General features: G+C 37.9%; 1 protein-coding gene across 1 annotated transcript in view; it reads left to right on the forward strand.

Annotated features, from left to right (window-relative positions):
• CLIP4 (CAP-Gly domain containing linker protein family member 4) overlaps positions 1-20,754 on the forward strand; it is a 33,262-nt gene extending 12,508 nt beyond the window's left edge. Inside the window, exons 8-18 of the mRNA XM_032683198.1 lie at positions 865-983; positions 3,203-3,439; positions 6,627-6,762; positions 7,482-7,622; positions 10,225-10,308; positions 13,595-13,735; positions 14,134-14,262; positions 16,505-16,628; positions 17,341-17,405; positions 18,082-18,154; positions 18,800-20,754. Of these exons, the coding sequence (XP_032539089.1) occupies positions 865-983; positions 3,203-3,439; positions 6,627-6,762; positions 7,482-7,622; positions 10,225-10,308; positions 13,595-13,735; positions 14,134-14,262; positions 16,505-16,628; positions 17,341-17,405; positions 18,082-18,154; positions 18,800-19,121 (1,571 nt within the window). The 3' untranslated portion in view covers positions 19,122-20,754. The remainder of the gene's footprint in view (positions 1-864; positions 984-3,202; positions 3,440-6,626; positions 6,763-7,481; positions 7,623-10,224; positions 10,309-13,594; positions 13,736-14,133; positions 14,263-16,504; positions 16,629-17,340; positions 17,406-18,081; positions 18,155-18,799) is intronic.
• The last annotated feature ends 256 nt before the right edge of the window (positions 20,755-21,010 follow it).

The raw sequence follows: 21,010 nt of genomic DNA on the forward strand, positions 1-21,010 counted from the left end.
GAAAATTTTATATTCCTCACCAGGATTTCAAGTTGGAACATTATTGCTAATATTTGTTGTCCTTTGGTTTGTGTACTAAATCAGCTGGAATTTTTAATTAACAGCCATATACATAATTGACTCAAAATGACATCTCTCTTGTGTAATTTAGGAGAGGAGCCTCAGACTAAACAGGCATTAAAACTCCAATCTTGTAGAACAGTAATAACTTCATAGCAGAGTGAAAGATATATCGGGAACAACTGATGGAAATATATATTATGCTAAATCTCTTCTAATCAAATGCAGTGCTCCATTTTCCAAATTATCAGTGCGAGACCCTTCTGAGTGCAATTCTTTAAAAACAATGAAATTATAAAAATCACCAGCTCTTACTTTGTTTTTGGCCATTAGTAATTAAATCAGTGTAAAGCAGAGGTGTAATCAGTTTTCCCTTGCCCTGCTGCCTGCTCACAGAGGAAAACAACTGGTTGAAGATGCATCTTATTTTAACATTTGACACCTAGAAGTAATAAAATGTTTCCGAAACATTAAATTATGTGCAAACCTAAAGTCACTCGTTAATCTTGGCACAGTAGATGGAGCATCCTGAACACCAGCAATTTTGCAGTTGCATCAGTATTAGAAAATGAGTGAAAGTAAATATTCGTCTTCCAGGTTGTTTCATGATATGAGTAGATAGATGCAGATAAGGTTGATATTCTGTGTAGAATTGCTTCTCGTATGCATTTGGTACGTAAATCATGGTGTCTCTGTATAAATGTTAACATAGACTGTAAAACCTGAATGCCCTCTCAAGGCATCTGTAGGGTGAAATGTTCACGTAACAGATTTGCACACCTCACATGTGATGTTTAATTGCAGATGTGGATGCCACCTGTAGTGATTTTGATTTTGGAACAGCTTTGCATATTGCTGCATTTAACCTATGTACAGGAGCTGTCAAGTGTTTACTGGAACATGGAGCAAATCCTGCCTTTAGGGTAAGGAGTTAGGTTGTAGATTCACCAAAAGGTGAAAAAAATACCTGGAAAAACTGAACAGTCTGTCCAGGATTTTGATTAGTTAAAATATGTTATGTGGAGTGAGAGTGCCTCAGAAAAAAATATTTATAGCTCATAGTGGATGATTTTGTTGCTTTGTCATACTTGTGTGTTGAAGTTTGTATTTTTCTGTCACAGTCTAGTTCATTAGTTCAAATAGCTTTCAGGATGTTCTTCTCTTTGTTGTTTGAGCTTTCATTTATTAATACTCCTTTGTGTCTTGCAACAGTTGTCATGGCAGTGGTGGATCTTTTCAGAAATAGAGGAATGCAATCTGTACCCTCCAGAAATTCAGTGTACTGCTTAGCAGTAAGCCTGGTCTTAGCATGAGTAACTGATAACACATAAACATCAACTGCTCTGCTTAGTAACCAAATAATAGGCCTAAGTTATAGTGTAAAGTGTTGCTATATGTGTGTAGCTACAAGTCTTGGGGTTTGATTGTTTTTTGTGTTTGGTTTTTTGGGGAGGGAGGGCTTGGAGTGTTTTCTGTTTTGGCAGAGACAGTATCTCAGTTCCCTGTTTTTAAATGCAGGTTGGGGTTTTTTAATGAGAAATTATAGTTGTTTTAAGAGTACTCAAAAGTAATTGTTTTATGGTGTGAAATCTTCTGGAACATTATTGTTCATACAATTCTTCATGATAGTCAATCTAGATCTCTTTAAAAATGCTGGTTTTCTTTGTCTCCTTATTTAGTGTGCATGCATCTGTTTCAAATTCCTTGGCAGCTGTGTGTTTAGGAGTCTGTTGATCACAGGGAACGCCGCTTTATAGTTGCACAAGCATTCTGAGCTGGCAAAGGTGGCTCTGCCCTTGAGAAGAGCAACCCTTGGGCTTCCACTGTGCCCACTTTGCCTTCTTGCCTCTGCTCTGCCCCTGCCTTGTGTTGGCACAGAGGTTTGAAGGGCACCTGGTGGGCTGAATTGTGCGACCGACGCGACTAAAACGATCCTAATGTGATGACTAAAAACTCAAAACAAACTCCCTCCTCAACTGTAACCCAGCAATATCCTGTTTTTAAGGTCATGTGAGTTGAATGGGGCTCACCTTTTGCTTCAGAATGACTGTAGATTTTTCAGGAGTGGTAGGTGTTTGATTCTTCAATCCCACAATAAAGTTTTGGCCAGAGGCAGTGTAGAGTTTGATTATATGAGAACAGCAGAGTGTAAATGCTGAGTAAGGATTATAATTTTCTAGCACTGAGATAAATTGATAGGGGGCTCAGGGAACGTTGAACTTCTAGTCTGTTTTTTAAGGAATCAAACCAAATAAAATCTTGTCCTGCATCATCCCCTCTTTGAGCTTCTGGTAATGTCTGAGTCTAGTGGCTCAGTTGAGGCAAATTTGGAAGACTGAGATAATTATGTTTCTGCAAACTTTGTGAAAATTGGCAGATAGATGCAGATCCACACTAATGCCTTTGTTGAAGAAAGCGTAGGTAGAACTTGCTGACAGCCTGACAGTACTTGCTGTCTGGGCAACTGACCTTGAGTTGAGGTTAACTCCGGGGGAGCTGCTGCTCCAACAACTTGTCCTGTTGTGTAGGACACGTGAGGAGTCACAATCACTACTTTCTGGGAATGGGAAGTGTTTGGAAAGGACTCTGTCCTTAGTTCGTCTCTCATAGGGTAGTCTGTATAGAAATAAACCCAAACAGATTTATTCAAGTATTTATGTGAGCCATCACATTTGTGTATTGTGTGCATGCAACATATATTAATTAAAATCTGTCTTACATTTGGAATAAGCCTCACCAAGGAATAAGCTATACACTGGATAAAGATAAATTCTTTGGGAGGAGGTAGCTTTACAGTATTGGCATTACAGACCAGAACTCTTACTTGCTTTCTTAAGTCTGTGTTTAGGTACACAGTTACATACAGGTGTTTTGTTTTCATGTGTTCTAAGTCCTAATAATGTTCTTAAGATTAAAAATGTTGGTTGCTTGTCAGTTTTGAAAATAAGATACTGTACATGTTAGCTTATCTATCTAAGGATGTTTTGGCATCCTTATTTGAAAATGTGATTGTTTTTATAGTTATGTTCTAGGAAAAATATCTATTAAAGAGGATTAAACACTTCATAAAATGCTATGGTTTTGCTTAATCAGATTTATCTTGTCACAGCATTAAATTTTATGCTATGTTATGTTTCTACAGAATGACAAAGGGCAAATTCCAGCAGATGTGGTTCCTGATCCGGTGGATATGCCACTGGAAATGGCGGATGCAGCGGCCAGTGCAAAAGAAATCAAGCAGATATTGCTGGATGCAGTGCCTCTCTCATGTGACATCTCAAAAGCCATGATTCCAAACTATGATCATGTCACAGGAAAGGCCATGCTTTTATCACTTGGCCTGAAACTGGGAGATCGTGTTGTTATTGCAGGACAGAAGGTATGGTGACCAACCTTCTACTACCCTCATAATTTCTGAGAGTCAATTTATTTACTCCTTTGGAGATAAACCTCGAATTTGAGGGTCTAAAATACTTTGTGGAAGGTCTGAACTCTGGATGGCAGCAAGGAACTGGGTACAGAAAGTAATAAACTGAGCAGTTGTTTGATAAAGTCATTACTATGAAAAGCAGTTTTGACAGGCATGGGCTGCATTTTGTATCTCTAAATGATTTTTGACAGGCTCAGCTTTTATTAACATTTTTGGTGTCACATCAAAATGATGGTAAAAGCCACAGATTATTTTCTGAGTTGCCCAGCTTTGTTATGAGTGTGCTTTCATGAAGTACCCCTGATAGTTTCTAGAAGGCAGTGAAAAAAACTTCAGTTCTGCTTAGCCTATAGTAACCCAATTTCACTGGTGCAATGCAGCTAAAATCTTTGAAGCAGTGCTGTGCCAACAGGGTTGTTACATGGTTCTGTGGAAGTATAAGAATGTAGCTAATAGCAGTCCATCTCAAATGTGAATAGCTTTTTAGAAGCTACTGTGATAGTCACATTTTAAAAAATGAATTTGAAAATCATAACATTAATACTGCAGTCAGTATTCATACCTTTTATTTCCTCTGATAGCAAGGGATCTGAAATAATTTAAGAGTGCTAGAACTCTTATAAGAATTTCAGGGTTTTTTTTTCTGGTAAATATTGAAGGCATTTGTGAGCAAAATTTTATTTTTGAGTAGCTTTAGCTTTAATAATTTTTCTAGTATAACTTCAGATTTGTAACTGTCATGACTGAAGTGTTCTGAAGTGATCTCCACTGAGGGTGGGAAGCAGTTTCCATTCTGTATTTTCATTTGATGTAGTGTTGAAATTAGGTCAGGAAAGGTGAAGGAGTCACTAGCTATGCAGAAGGCATTTTAACTGAAGTACCTACAGGAAGCATCTTATTCTTTCAAGGCAGTAAGAAGTTTCTTTAACAGAAATCATAGTGAAAGCCAGGGGAGATAATGTAACTGCAAGTTAGTGGAGGGTTTAGAGCAAGAAAGTGATGAAATTAGTGCTCTTGTGTATCTTTCCTCCAAGTAAGGCCCACAGAGCTGTTTGTACTGTAATGTACAAACTATGGGTATGAATAGAACTTCCTGGGTTTGGTTACTTTTATTTTTTCTAATTGATTATGCTGTTACAGTGTTGTGTACAACACAGCGTTACAAGTGTGGGAAGCTGCTTTGCCGCTGCCAAAGGCCAGCAGGGCTTTCCAGCTAGATTTTTTTTTCTTCAAGGGAGCCAAAGCTGTCCTACAGCAGGTGGGAAGAAAGAATGTAATTGTGCCTTTTGGTCTTCCTTTTCCACGTCAGCTTTCCTCCCTTCCTTCTTTTGTGCAAGGAGCTGTTGTGCAGTACTCCCACATTGCTTCCCACTCCTTTTCTTTCCGTTTGTCTAAATGGAGAAGTTGTTCTCAGCCCTGCCTTCCCCTCCCCCTCGATACTCCTAAATGTGTGCAGGGTGGAGCAAAAGTGAAAACAGGATGATGAAAATGGTTCCCCATTCTTAACCTTCTCCTGGATCATTTTTCTTGCCTGGAATTTGGAAGCTGGGACAAGGGGGTTTGGAACAGCACCATTTTTACGAGCAATGTTTATGGGTTCCCGTTCTCTTTCTTGCTTCTGCAGTCTCATAATATGTCAGCTTTAATGAAGCTTGAAAGCCAAACACAGTAGATGCCAGAGGGAAAATGGATTCCTCTCTTGATTCCTACTGTGCCTGTCATTCAAATTGTCTTTCAGGGTAGGAAGCTGTGTAAACAGGTGTTTGTGTATGTGATTTGGGGTCCCCCAGCTCCAGCAGCTCCTACTGTGCTAGATTACATGTGATCTGAATGGACACTCAATGAAATGCGAGTGCAGGGAGACTAGCAGCTGGGAGAAAACTCTATCATCCTGTTCCTGCTCTGTTTCTCATGTGAGAGATGTCTTCTGCTCCTTGCTTGTGCAAGTCCTAGGGCAAAATTAGAGCTTAGTTTTGCCATCTCCACCTCCGGTTTAAGATACTGGCTGATCTCTTCTCTCTGCTCAGTAAGTGCCCTTTGGCTGGTGCCTGGAAAGTGGAGGAATTGGAGGAATCTGTGAGACAGCTTGGCCAAACTTCCTCTGACTGAATTTGATCCTTGTGTTGGGAGCTTAAAAGTCTGTCTAGATTAGTGTGATGTACCTGCCTATAATGCTTAAGTTTAAAGGAGATCTTCATCATAAGAGAACAGACTCTGGGTCATGTTTATTTCTTTACAAACAGTAAGAAAGAGTAGCTGGAAGGTTTTATGGTAAAAAAAAAAATTGTTTCTGTCTATTTACTCTCTGAGGTATGGATTAAACAGTGAAGTCACAGTCAAAATTGAACTAATAATATTAAGTTCACATGAGATAAGGAAAACTGAGAACCTGAAGGATCAAAGGTTTTTATTACTAAAACTAATTTAAAAATCTAATATAAAAATGAATTTAAATCAGTGTTAAATGCATCTCTTTTAGTTATTCCTCCCCCGTTTGGTTGAAGTGTGTGAACATAAAATGTGTATTTTCAGAGACTGAGGTCCACCAGCAAGACTGGTCTGTCTTGATATTCTTCATATCTGCTCAGTTTATAATACAGACTGAAGCAACAACAAATGTTTAAAACATTTGCTGGCTTTTCAGAGTTTCTTTAATCATAAGGAAAGAGTAAAAGACTTAGGAATCTTTTCCAAGGGAAAAAATTAATTATGCTCTCAAGTTTACCCTTGAATCTTTGCAATAGATATATAAATATATAAACTGTTATGTATCTAGCTATAATTCTGGAATTGTTGTTGTGGAAGACAGTGAAAGTCATTGGGCATGTGCTCCTGTACCTTGCTGACTTGGAGTTGTATTGTACAGTAGAGCTTTCTGTCTCAATGTCTGTTGTGAGATCTGTCTGTAACCAAGTTGTTTGATACAAAATAGAAGAATAGGACTAAGACATCCTGGAAAACGCATTGACTGGTGTTGAAAGGTAGGAATGTCAACAGCTGAGAGAGTTTGTGTTTGTATTTCTGTTCAGATCAAAAGCTTGGAGATGACTTGCTGTCTCCTTCATGACCTGTACCGTATTCTCATGAACAATACATGTTTAAAAAAACCATTCTGTGTTGCTTCTTTTTGTCTTAGGTTGGTACCTTAAGATTTTGTGGCACAACGGAATTTGCCAGTGGCCAGTGGGCTGGTGTAGAGCTAGATGAACCAGAAGGAAAGAACAATGGAAGTGTTGGAAAAGTCCAGTACTTCAAGTGTGCACCAAAACGCGGTATAACCTTAATTTTTTTCTTAAATTCTTAAAAAAGCCAAATTTTAAATAAGTGTTGGAAGATACGAACCTTTTGGGAGAATAAAAATAGATAATAGATCCTGTTCCTTTTCTTTGTAGTGCATTGTTTGTTTGTATTAAGGATTCTTTTAACTGTTTTATTGTTTTGACTGCAACTATTTACAAAACCACTGAAACAACCAACCAGTCACAATTTCTGTTATTTCCTTGAAACTGCAAGATAATAGTATTTCCTGGTTTCCCATCTATATTGTTGAAAGTTGTTGTGTTGTAATGATAAAAGCCATGTTTTGTTATCTGCTTTGTCTTCCTTGGTAAGACATTCATGCTTATAGTTGTTTTCTAACTTTCAGCTTGAGGTATTTTAATTGATATTTCATGGACACTCAGGACATACAAAGTCTCGTGTTTTGTAACAATGGAGACTCAATGTTACTCTTAGGACAAAAAGGAGATTGTAAATAACAGTCTTACTGACTTCCTGAATGACTCTGTTCAAGTTGCTTGATAAGGATTTTGGTTTTACTGTGCATTTGAGCTTGTCCTTCCTACCCTTCAAGTGCTCTGGCAACACAGCAAGTTATGATGGTGGCTGACAAAAACCCCTAAAATAATTGGTGTGAGAGATAGTAGCTGGAAAGTTTTGTTACATTAATATTACCCATGGTTCTTTGTTGGCACATACATTTTCTCTCCAGGTATCTTTGCACCTCTTTCCAAAATAAGCAAGGCTTCTGATCACAAAAAAGGCTCTGTACGAAGTTCTTCTGTGAGGTCTTCGCCTTTGGTTAAATCCAAGAAAATAGATGTGACACACATAACTTCCAAAGTGAATTCTGGTGAGTGTTTTCTTGTGTGTGTTGAGACAGGATAGATAGATACTAACCTTCAAGAATTAGTAAATCTTGGTATGAAAATACTTGTTTGGAAGTAGTTCGTAGCTTGGGATGAGAAGGTGACAAGGTATTTATTGACTCCGTGTTCTTGTTATTAGAAATTCTCTGCACTATAAACTGGTACTGGAAGGATGTTGTGTGTAACTGTTGAGTCATTTTAGTGATCTGATGTACTATGGCAGGTTCTAGTCTTTACATGCTCTATTAAAAAAAAAAGCTCGCCACAATATTTATTCTTGAGCCATTAAAGTGATTTCTAATTGGCTGTGATACCAGTTAAGTGTCTCAGCTTAATGTGGTTCCATTTACTAAGATGTTCCTGGGTAATTTGAAACAAATAAAAATTTAGAAAATAATCTATACACCTTTATGTCTAGAAATTGAAGAGTTTTATTTTCTGGCAACAGGATTAAGGAACTATTTAGCTGATTGTGTTTTATCTGCTAATTAAATTATCTGAGTAAAATCAAGGCCAAATTAGAAGAGAAAGGTTGTCCTTGTAATAAGGCTTTGGTTTACTGATTGGAGTTATGGGCTCAGTCCCTGGCTCTGGTTTAGTTTCTTAGTAATTTGCTCAAATTACTTAATCCTTCTGTGTAAGTTCCCTCCCTGTGGAGTGGATGATGCATGTTTCCTGACTGTTCAGGTTCCAAGTTGTTTGGAGTACAGGCTCTTCCCTGCTGAGTGCAGTGCTGACCATGCATAATATGGCCCCTGTGTCTGGCTGGCTACCTAACAGTGTCATTAAATATTACATTAGCACTTCTTTTGCCTTTTGAGCCCTGTTTAGGTGACTCGTACTAAGGCAGCACGGCTTGAGGAATGGAAGATAATACACATTCTCATACTCAAGCACCCTAAAGCACTACACACTTTATCAGTAATACACAGGATATAGAAACAATGCACCAGGCTGGTGGAAGAGATGCATTTTGGCAGCATTTTGGATGACTTATGTAACTCTTCTCCAAATAGATTGAGGGGGGGAGTAAGCTTTAAGTGTGTATATTTACAATTAGCACAAGATCTAAGCTACTATGGGCATCTTGCATAAAAAGCATCTTGGAACAATCAGTTTGTTGGGAGTACTGCTCAGGAGTGGATCTAAGCTGACTTTTTCCGTTAAATATTTTCCAGTTGATTCAGTTTGTTCTGAACTGTAACCCACTAAACTGTAATGGAAAGGGCTGTTTCCTTTGTTACAGACGGTGTGTTCTGGACAGTTTAGTTGTAAACCACCTTTTCTGTCACAAAGGTGCATTTGTGTCTTTGTAAAATTTAAGCATTTGGTTCCTTGCTCTAAGTAGAAAACAGAGTTATGCATCATCTGCCCAGGAGAGCTTGCATCCAGTGGATGTAAGTAATCTGGAAGCTGCTGTTTGCAGGGAGTTCTTGCATAGAAAGGTCCATTAGAATTATCGTGCCCGGCTGATTCCCTGGCTGGAGTGGGGGAAGGACAAAGCTGCAGAGGCAGAACTTTGGTTTGCAGTGTTTATGTGCATCACCAGGTCACATCTCTTCCCTTGAAACTTCATCCCTGCAATACACTGGTTTGTAATGATCCAAGAAAAATTAATATGCTTTTTGTAGATAAGGTTATAAGCTGCAAAGTAAAATATAATATTGTGTAGGGATTTAAAAATTTTATTTGGTTCTACTGGATTTGAATAATCCATCAGATTGATGAGAAAAGGTCTTTTTCAAGTTTTTAGGAAAAGGATTACTGAGATGAAATTGAGAGATGTGTTATCAGTCACAAACACTAGTTTTTTGATCTGATGCCTTAAATGGCTGAACCATAAAATTTTGGAAAATACAGTACATTGTCAAACTAGCTCAGTCCTTATGGCCGAATTAAGCTGAGAGATGTAGTTAAATAAAAAAGATGTGTTTTTTTGTTCATGACAGGGAGGGAATAAATCACAGATAAGCTTGTTCTTCATTGAGTTAAGGTAGGAAACTGTCAGAAATGCAAAATGACTGTTCACAAATTATAACTTGGGTGACAGTACGAGTTCCTACGCTTATCACAACATTGCTCCTCTAAGATTTAGGCTCTTAAAAATCATACTGACATGCTTACATCATTATTTGCAAGTCTGAATGAAGATTTGGTCTCAAATCTCTCTCAAAACTTTTATGTGTAATCTTTAACGCAGAAATTGTAAAATTAATACTGGTGAATCGTAGACCTTAAGTACTATAAAAGTGAATGTTATAGATGTGAATGTTTGAAAGATGTTAGTAAAACTCCTTCCATAAAAAAATTAATATTTTACAGACAATTTGTTTGTTTTTTGGCAAGATTGTTTGGACTGGTTTATTGCATTAAGGGGTTTAATATCTGTGCTTATCCATCAAAGCAATTCTGCAGTCTTGTTTTACCTATTTATCAAGAATCTAAGGAATTGTACAGTTTTATCCATATTTTCCTTCCATCTAGTAATCTTCAAATCTCTCTAATTGTTTTTATACATGGCTTTCCTGTAAAATTATTTGTTAGTACATATATATATCTATCTAATTGTATAAATTCTTTTTATAGGCCTAAATATGGCAAAAAGAGACAGTGCTTCTGAAACCAACTTTATGACTGCTAACAGGGGAAAAACCGTACCTGCAAAAGATGGTAACTAATTTTTAAAATTTTTTTAACATCTTAAGAAAAATTCTGTATGGCAGAGGCAGTATTATTGCTGCTCTACTGCTGTAAAAAACCCCTGTATCTACACTGGAGAAAAAAAATTGCCTTGCTTGTTTATTTTCACATCCCAAGCAGACTGTACGCATTTAGTTTTCTAGGAGCAAGAGTAGTTTGTGTGGATGTGGTGTTCTGTGTTGGTTTGGTAACCATTTCTGTCTAAATACATGGACAAGAACATGGACAAGCCCCTAAAGCTGAGAGCTGTCTCTTAGTAAATGATCTTAGAGAGGATCTGCAGAATTACCTATGTGAGTGTCTGAGGGAGAACTTTTGCCCTCTGTCGTTACTGCCTAGATTTTAATAGTCTGTTGGCATTTTTATTCTCTTCTCCATCTGTGTGTTCAATCTTCTGTAATAAAGTGTTGCCATCTAACAGAGCCTAACAGTCTTGGCATTGTGTCATGGCAGACTCGTAATAACAGGCTTCAAATATGAAAAATGAAACTAGCTTTTTAAAGAGTTCCTTTTACATGTGACTCATTCTCTGCAGTAATCTAGTTTCTGAATTGGATAGTGACTTCTACTACATCAGTGCTTTGTTTGCTGAACTTTAAACATGAAGGGACCTCACTTTCAGCTGTGTCTTGAGCAAACTGTAAAAGTAGTGTCTCCTCTGAGGTTTTGTTTATAAAATCATACTGTAGATGGTAAAAACAGTATTTCTTTGAAATTATTTGAAGTGTAAGTTTGAATATACCTTCTTTGAATCATAGAATCACAGAATGGTTTGGGTTGGAAGGGACCATAAAGATCACCTAGTTCCAGTCCCCCTGCCATGGGCAGGCACACGTCTGCTAGACCAGGTTGCTCAAAGGAGCGTTTCTGCACAGGAGAACTGCTCTGTCCCTCTAAACATCTTTGTGACCTCCTTTGGACTCACTCCAGCAGTTCTATCAAAAAAAGCATTTGTATCCTCTGTCAGTGAACAGAGGAAGAGCCTGGTATAAAGTATTTCATCACTGCCATATGTGATACTTTTTCAGAGATGACTTAAAAAATGCATGTAGGCAGAGGTTTCCAACGTTTTGTTTATGGAGGGCACTTAATGGCTTGGTCTGCAGTGAAACTTAATTGGCAGTACAGTGTCTCAGTTTGATGGATACAGTATGAAATCTGCAATTAGGACTCCAGAGGTTTTGTAGGCTGTGAGTGATGTGGAATAAAGGCCCATTTTCGGATTTAGCTGTTCAGATGATACTGCTTTAAGGCAGGTGCAGAACCTTTAGGAAAATCCGACATCCAACTCAGAAAGTAGCTGCCAGTGGTTCTTTGTCAAATAAGGCTATTTCAGCTTAGGGTTTGTGCCGAGTCTGTTTTGTTTGGGTGGTTTTGTTGTGGTGTTGTTTTTTCTTTTTTGTTTGTTTGTTTGTTTTATTTTAATCCCAAACACACCCAAAATCCTTGACAGATTGGAAAAATTACCTAGGGGAAAAAACATGGAGAGGAGTAAGGACAGCTGCAAAGTTCTGTTGCAAGGCTGAAACAGCCAGCTGTATGAATACACCTCAGAACGATATGCCCAGTGATAGTTTGCAAGAAAAGGCCCTGAGAATGTTGAGTCTGATAAGGTAAATCATGACAGGAATCATCTATGTCGTGCTGTTGCAAAAGGGGAAATGTAACTGGAATGTACAAAAAGGAGGGTCACCCATGAGGTACAGGAAGAAACCTGGGTGCTTTGCATGGCACAGGCAAAGCCTCAGCTAAAACATCTAGTTTTAGATGCTGCATTTCAGAAAGATGTGAATTCAGAGAGAATTCAGAAAAGATGCAACAATAACTGCAGGTATAAAACATGACTTAGGGGAAAAGACTTGGAATTTGTGGTTGTGTGATTAAAAAGACAGAAGATGAAAGGCGTAAAACTGGAAGCTTTCAAATACAAGGAACAGTATAACTCACTCTGCATGTGTTAACAGGAGTAAAAAACCTTGAACTAAAACTGTGTTAATTTAGGTTTTATGTTGGGGGAAAAATAATCCTGTAACATTACAGATAATTATGTGGTGAAATATATTGCTGAAGAAATCTTGAGATCTCCCTGATGGGAGGTTTTTAAAAACAAACCAAACACTCGCTTCCCAGGAGTGTTATAACAAATAGTTTCTTGCCTCATAGGGGAGAAATCTATTACAGGACCTGTTGAAGTCCTTTCTGCTCTTCCTTCTCTGCCCCTGTGATTTCCCACAAAATGACATACCTTGATGACTGGTTTAGTTTGAGCAGTTTTTGTTGCATCCCTGTAAAAATGCTAGGTAGTCTGACCTCCATTTATACCTGGAAGTTTCCCTGTTTAGTCATTTAGTTATTTGCATTTTCTTCATTGTAGCATAACTGCAGTTGCTATCTCAGAGTCTTTAGATTTCTGTCCCAGATACCCCAGCTTTTGCTTTGACCCACTGCATTTGCCTTTCTGCAGTTCTTTACTGTTTTGCCAAACTGGAGGATTAAATTATATTGACCACACTAACCCAGTGTTGATATCAAGGTGCTTTCGGAAAACTAATGAATTAAGCCTCTCAGAATTCTAGAAAGTTTAATAAGCAATATTGTCTTAATTTTTCACATTGATAAGCTGAGGCATAGATGTGTCTTGCTGTACCCTGCCTCAGTTTGAGCAGAAGGGGATAGGAGAGGGAAGAAGTGGGAGAGGAAAGCTGAACATAAGTCTTACCGGACAGCTTAGACATTAGGACTTGCAAATGGAGATAAAAGTGATTTATTTCCCATTCTTGTTTTATAGTACAGGTTTTAATATTAACACAGTATGTAATGGAATATAGTAGGCTTTAATCCAGGTAATAATTCACTCACATAGTATCGCCTTCTTTCCACTTCTCATCAAATCTTTAACAGGCCGGATCCTGAAAGGGTGGTGGTATGATCTCTTATTGTCAAGGCTCGCATATTTTAATGAATATGCTTGAGACTGTTTAGATGAACTTTCATGGAGTAATAAAGATGGGGCTTCTGGAGACCTCTTCTAGCGCTCAGCTATGACCTTATTCCCAAGGCAGGGTCACACATGCACCCATGTCAGTTCTGACAGCTGTTTGTGTAAATGCTGCTTAAAAACTTCTGATTTTGGCTCTGTGTATTCTTCCCAGTATGGAGAACAGATAACTTCCATATTACAGAAGCTTTCCCTTCTACTTAATCCGTCCTTTTCCAAATACTATCCCTGAAGGAGTACTTTCATTTCTGTCTTTAGGTTTTCCTGGGTACAGCAGCTCTTCCTCTTCTACTACGTCCTTGGAAGGCAAACGGAATTACTCCAAGAAGCGGAACTCAACTGGCAGCAATAAAAAGGCACTGACTAGAGTGTCTTCTGCCTCATCCAAAATTAGTGCTGGTACAGTCTGTTTTATTGAGGTGTATTTTCACAGGTGGGAGTGTACTGCTGCATTGAGTACTCATGTAGAACTACTTGTGCTGTTTCAGAATCTGAGACAGTTCAACAAAGAGACTCGTGAACTAGTTTAACCGTGAACCTAAGTTTGGCAACTTTTAGAAAGATTTTTTTTTTTTTTTAACATCTCCAAGAGCCTTTTCAGAGCAGAGAAAATTTTCATGCTGGCACAAAGCAAGTCTTTGTCTAAGCAAAATTTGTGATGTGTTGTCATGTGCTAAAGGTACGCTGTGTTAGAGATAAATGCTCTGTTTACCAATCAGTTGGCTCGCTATTGAAGACTTTCTTAAGCTTTAAAGATATAATGTCACTAATTCCAGTCTTGTTCTTCTGTTGACCAGGATTGTATAGTACTCCGACTACGAGAAAAAATGCTCTTGATGGAGAAATTCAGGTTGGAGACAGAGTACTGGTGGTGGGACAGAGAACAGGCACTGTTAGATTTTGTGGGACAACAAAATTTGCACCAGGTATTTGCAATACTCTGTTGTAGAATCAATATGGAATAGCTTACATGTGAGCACATGAACATTAAGAGAACTCCATCTTTTTTCTCACTCCTTCCAAAAAAATTCTAAATTTGCTGATATATTTCCATGTGCTTTCTCTCTCCTATGTTTCAATGATTATTTTTTACTTTCAGTGCACCTGCCAGGAAAAATGCACCTATCAGGAAAAAATAATGGTTTAAAATGTGACTTTTACTTGTCCACTATCATGGCTTAATTAGGAGAAATACTTTAATGTTGAAGTTGTAGGTAGTACAGAATCATAGAATACGCTGAGTTGGAAAGGACCCTCAGGGATCATTGAGTCCAACTCTTAACAAAGCTTTCTGAAAATCCTCAGTTTAGTCTCCAAGGGGGTATATAGTTTATTGAAATCACATGCGTATCTCCTTACTTTTTGTAGTAAAGCTTTTTGACACAGCTTGTCTCTTGCAATACTGGCACTCCTGTGCCATGTACCTATCTCATTCTTAACTTATTGGCGTCTTTAAGAGGGTCATTATGAGCAATTAAATCTTAACGAGAAAACCTTTTGGTCACAGGACCAATAAAGTTAAAAACATCTCAGAAAACCTCAGCCCCAACCACCATTTTCTCATCCTTCTCCCTTTCAGCTTCTCCCTTCCCCAGCTAAAAAACACTTTGCAGTGAGGCCAAGTGTTTTTAACAGCAGCCAGTTGTTTTACATTCTGGAAATTAATTTCTGAATACTATTTTTTTGTAGCCAGCTTTATATTCCTTATGGCCCTATCTATAATCTTATTGCAAGAGTAACGCAAAACCAGTTGGTAAGTGTTGGTGTGAGAACCCTGTTTGGGTGAGGTCCTTTTGATTGATAGGTGATGGAAAATACTCTGTTGTGACACTTGGTGGCATCAGTATTAAAAAAAAAAGTTAGAATGCAAGACTGTGGTACTGTTTTCATTCTCACTCCTCTCCCCAGTTTCAGTAGGAGGTCCTGGCTTAAGCTACTGCAGTTAACTGAGCAACACTGTAAGTCATCACAATGATGTGATGACTCATGTTTCCCAAATACACTATAACAACTGTAAAATCAGAAAGCTGTTTGACAGTGTAAGTCTCCTCCCTCTCTGCTTCAAATCAGGAACGAAATGTTTGGAGGAAAACATGGCACTGTAAGAAGTGAGGATGGAAAGATGACTGATCTTCCCCATTTGCTAACCTAGCAATTTATAGAAAATGTAACGGATGCATGTTTAACAATTTTAATGTGTATCAGAGCTCTGGAGGTTATCCAAACTTGTTCCCTTTTGCTGCAATGCAGATCTGTATTTAATTCTAAAAACAGGAAGGGGAGAACTGATATACTGAGCTCTTCTAACTCATGAGCTGTCATTCCTGAGTTTCTTGAGCTGATAATTAGAATTACTGTTTTATCCAGTGCCTTAGTACCAAGTGACTTGAATTAAAATTTTGAATCTTTTGGGGATGGATAGCATAAGGACTACTAATGGAGTATGAAATTTAGCACCTTTATGTAATTAGCTCACATTTATCACAGGTTATGAACGATCAAGCTCATTAACATCTTGATGTCTATTCAGTGTTCTGTATGAGATTAATTGATGGCCAGTTCCGATTCCTACACCCTTCTCTCAGTATCTTACAACCAACCTTGCAATTTGTATTAATTATAACTTGCTAGATGGAGAGAAGGAATGAATTAATATAAAAACTTTAATTTTACTGTTGATGATCTCAGATGAGGCATAAACCATGTGGTCAGAGGACTAAAGAGGGAAACCTGAACCAGTGCTGCTCTTCTTTCCTGTCTCCTTGTTGTCAAATAGCCACTGTTACATTCAATAACATTCCATTTGGCTTTAGTGTACATATATATATGTATACATACACTAAATCTTTGATGTGTATATATATATATGGAGATATATATATCTCAAAGGTTTTACCTTTTTTATAGTAATTAAAATGTCAGTGATTTTCTTGAAAGCATATAAAATGCTGAGATAATTATATTTAGATTCAATAGGGTGTAATTTTTACATAATTGCATAGATAGCTATTTTATAATACACATATCTACTTTTATTATCTAGACATTTTTCAGCTAGAAACTGTTTTCCTTGATGTTGGTGAATGCCAACTGTGCCAGCTCTCTAGATGAAGAAAAGCCTGTAGTGTTTTGTTCAAAATGCCATGATTTTACTGTCTTGAAATGTAGGATTCTGGTGTGGAATTGAATTGGACAAGCCTCATGGGAAGAATGATGGTTCGGTGGGCGGTGTGCAGTACTTCAGTTGTCTTCCCAGATATGGTATATTTGCACCACCATCTCGTGTACAGAGGTAAGCACTGGAGCTGTTTTAATGTTGGGGTTGTCAGATGCTTTCTTACATTTCCAGTGGGAAACAAAATTTTGAGCAGATACGGAAGATACAGATGTTTTCTTCTGCTAATGGAAGTTTATAACCTCCCTGAAAAACCTGGTGGGTTTTAGATCAGCTTTTTGAAATCAGAGTATAAATTGGATATGCAGCTACACCATTTCTCTTGCAGCTACTTGAGGTATTTTTATTCCAGGGTCTCTGACAGTCTGTGTTCGTGACACTTCACTTTCATGACCCAATCCTGATGCACTCAGCTAAATTCAGTTATAAAAGGAAGTTGCCCTTAGACATGCCTGGAAATACTATTCTCAAGAAGAGCATCCCAGGAGTTCACTACTCTTTCCTCCTACATTTGTAATGTAGTTACTTTGCCAGACATGTTCTTACTTTTCTTTCCCTGAATATCCCAGCTCAGGCAAACTGTTAAGAACTTGCCTCAAAAGTATCTGCACTGTCTTGATGAATAAAAACCAAGTAACTCAAATAAACCAATTTGCTCCAGGCACTTCTTACATACCAGCCTGAGTGCAGCAGAAATGTTGGTATCTCTTGAGGGGGCAGATGGAGAAAGGGAAGAACCCAAAATTTCATCAATATTTGACAAGAAGTCAGTAGGTTTGTTCACAGAGTTGAGTTGAAATTACTTCTTTGTTGTGTTATTGCTTTTCAGACTAACAGGTTCTCTGGACTCTCTCACAGAAACTTCGTGGAATAAAATGAATCACACTTTTCCAGGTAGGACCAAAGACACTGTGATTTGGCTTAGGCAGCCTACCACAGGCCCTGCTCTACAGCCAGAACCTATTGCACAAAGCCAACTTCCTTAGAAGCACAGTAAATTTTCAAGGAACCCAAATGCCAGGCAATAGTCTGGCTTCATCCTTCCCAAAAATGTAGCCTGCAGAAGGAACTGTGGAGTACTGTGTTGTTATTAGCACTCTACTGGCAGAAATAATTATGTCAGAGTTAAGATTGTTGGCAGTCTTCCCTTATTACTGTATTGCATTCTAATCAGAGATAATCAGAAATTGAACCTGCTCCTTAATCTAAACTGAGGTGGATGAAGGGATCAGTGTAGGGTGAGGTCCGTATGGAATTACTAAAACTTGTGTAAGATATTTGAAGTATTTTTCTTTTTCCTTACCTAAGCTTTTTGTGAAAAGGCTGCTTCAAATTACTGTTGTTTGGTTTGTTTCATTTAATTTCTGTCCCCTCTAAGAATCTGAACATGTTATGGACATGTATTTCATGAGAAGTTTGATCACTGTATTTCCAAATTAGAGGGGAGAATGTGTAGCAAATGTAGTGGAAGCAGTATAAAAGCAAACACAAAGAAAACAAAGAATGTGAGTTCACAAAGGTTTTTTTTTTCTAAAGAAGTCCTACACAGCTTATTAATCTTTCCACTTAGGTTTTAGACGCAGTCTCAGCACCACTTCTGCATCTTCACAGAAGGAGATAAACAGAAGAAACTCCTTTGTTAGGTGAGTGTAATGAGTTTCAAGTGCTTCGATGAGCAGGCTGTTACCTTTAGTGTTTCTTGCTCAAAAGAAAATCTTTATGCACGTAGAATATCTCGACCTTTATATGTTCATTTTTTTTCTTCCAAAACAGACCAGTATTAGACTATTTTTCCATAGGTATCCAGGAGTATAGTCCTTGAATTCAAGTTGGCATTAAAACTGTTTTCCAGTCATTCATCACAGCATATTCTCCAAATTGTTGTATTTTTACACAGCTGGGTGAAGTTCAGAGGGTCTTGTTAAAGGACTTGACTTCGTCTTGGTGATCCTGACTGACACTTGCACGTTAAAAGTTGTTTCAAGCCCCAAATAAAATGTTTCATTTGCCCTAATTTAGCAATACTATCACCTCCTGTAAATATCGTAGATCCCAGCATTGGGTGAAAGGAAATTGCTTTTCCAGTATTTCAGACTGCCAAGCGTACCCGCCTGTTACTCTTTATTTCATGGTTTGTTAGTGACTTGAGATTAAACCCGTTTTTTTAAAAAAAGGGATTTGAGGTTTTTCTCCCATGTGCTTCACAGAATTACAGATTTGCCCTGGATATTTTGTAGGAAAAAAAAAAAAAAGAAGAAAAGGGTTTTTTTCTTTTCTTTTGTAACTAGATCGAAGAGCTCCGTGTTACGGCGCAGCTGGAGCAGCACCACTGCAGCTCACTCCGAGGGGCCCGTGAAGCTGCACGAGGGCTCTCAGGTTCTCCTGACCAGCTCCAATGAAATGGGGACCATCAGGTACATTGGTCCGACAGACTTTGCACCGGGGATATGGATCGGGCTGGAACTCCGAAGTGCCAAGGGAAAGAACGACGGCTCCGTGGGGGAGAAGCGCTACTTCACCTGTAAGCTGAACCACGGGGTCTTAGTTCGACCTAGCAGAGTAACCTACCGTGGGATTAATGGGGCAAAGCTTGTGGATGATATTTGCTGAGCCGAAATGGGCTCAGAGGGTAGGGAATAAGTATTTTAAAGCACAAACCAACCCCATCTAGAATCCGAACTTGTTTTGAAATTATTAAATCTGCGTTTGCATTTTACATATATGAGTATATATATGTATGTGTGTGTATATAATATATATGATATATATATTTTATATAAATATATATATATATAAAATAGATAAAAAAAGAGTTCAGTCGTGTAAGGAAGTAAAACCACTCTTCTGTTTTAGTTAAACGGCCCTTGCCTGGAAGGTTTTTTACAGAAGCATCTTGTGTTTAAGGTGCTGCATCATTTGACTAATGTTCCAGTTAGAGAACACGAGGATCTCCAGCGTTCTCTAAAGTTCCTGTGTGATTCATGCAGTATTTAAACAGTTTTCCTCCATGTAGTAATGAACTGGTAATGCTTTGTGCATTGCCCGCTTTTGACAGCGGAGGTGGTTGATGAGTGACATTAGCCTGGTTCCCGGGCACTTTGTCAATTCCAATACCAGCTGCTAGCAATAAGGAAGCAAAAAAAAGGAAAAAAAGACCTCTTTTTCAAGCAGTTGTGGAGTATTTTTGCATTTTATCATTTGGATCCCTCCTCTTACCCCCTCCTCTTCTCCAGAATGCAAAAGGGCTGATAAATACAAGGATTTGCTGCTATCCTAGTGAACAGCAGCAATTAAATAAAAAGCCTTTAAAAAACACAAATATGCTGCATGTCAATCTGTATACTAAAGAGCACTTTTTGTTGTGCATTTGTAGAAGAAGCTACATATAAGAAGCACTCTTTAAAATAATGCACTTTGCACTGTCCTGGAGAGCTTTCTCTCATTTTTAGAGACTTTCTTTTTGTTTGGGGTGCTGCAGGCAATGAGTATCACAGTTTTGAAATGCAAATAAACCCAGAGTGGAATTACACATAATAGCCTCTTCATAAATATTAAGTCTGTATAAATACAGCACAGTAATTCCTGCCGGTGGTATGGAACATATACAGGGTTTTCAAGCAAGCTGTTGCCATTACTTGATTGTTTGTGATACATGTTTCTTCTTGTTTCCTTTAGAACAGTTTTCAGTATAAATTTCTTATAAGTCTTATGATAAATTAAGCATAGTTTTAGGTACAGCACTGTAATGCGCCTTGATGTGACATTATTTGCATATCAACCTTTTAAAACAGCTAATATTTTGTCCATATTTTAAACATATAATGTATTTTAATTGCTCAGCATATGTAAACATTATCTGATTAGGATGGTTTTGTGTTCCAGAACAGTCATTTTACTCTTAAATGATTTGCTTGCTCTTGCCTACTTGAAGAAGTGACACTTTAAATCATAATAGCCTATTTTTAGACAGAATCCTGCTGCTGTTACCTTCTTTTAAATATTGCTGTAGCTATTTTTCCTGAGCCGTATTTAAAATAATGCACATTGTATTCTAACTTAAGGAAATTTTTAATTGAATATAAAAGCTGTAAATTTTGAACGTTAAAAAAAGAAAAAGCAATGCTTTATATTTGCAGGTGCAGATATTCAGTGATGTACTGAACTTGACTTTGTCTGATATCTGTTTCTTGCCGGTATTAATAAAATGAAAAGCTGTTGATTAGTGTACAGCAAAAAGCAAAAAGAATTTTCACTGGGTCATTACAGAATGTGCATCTCTCACGTCTCTTCTTATGTACAAATTAAGCACACGGGATTCATGTGGAACAGCAACTGTCACATGTAAACCAGAAGCTTTTGTGTCTTCTGGCTGTTCGGCACAGAACTGCCAGTTTCAAGCAAAGCCTTTGCACAGCACGTTTTGTCACAGCCTGGTGCTCCTGGGTGAGCAGTTGAGTTCCTGTGATGAGACACTCATCATCAGGAATGCTGTTTTTCCT

This window comes from Chiroxiphia lanceolata, chromosome 3, assembly GCF_009829145.1.
Source record: "Chiroxiphia lanceolata isolate bChiLan1 chromosome 3, bChiLan1.pri, whole genome shotgun sequence".
Lineage (NCBI taxonomy): Eukaryota > Metazoa > Chordata > Aves > Passeriformes > Pipridae > Chiroxiphia > Chiroxiphia lanceolata.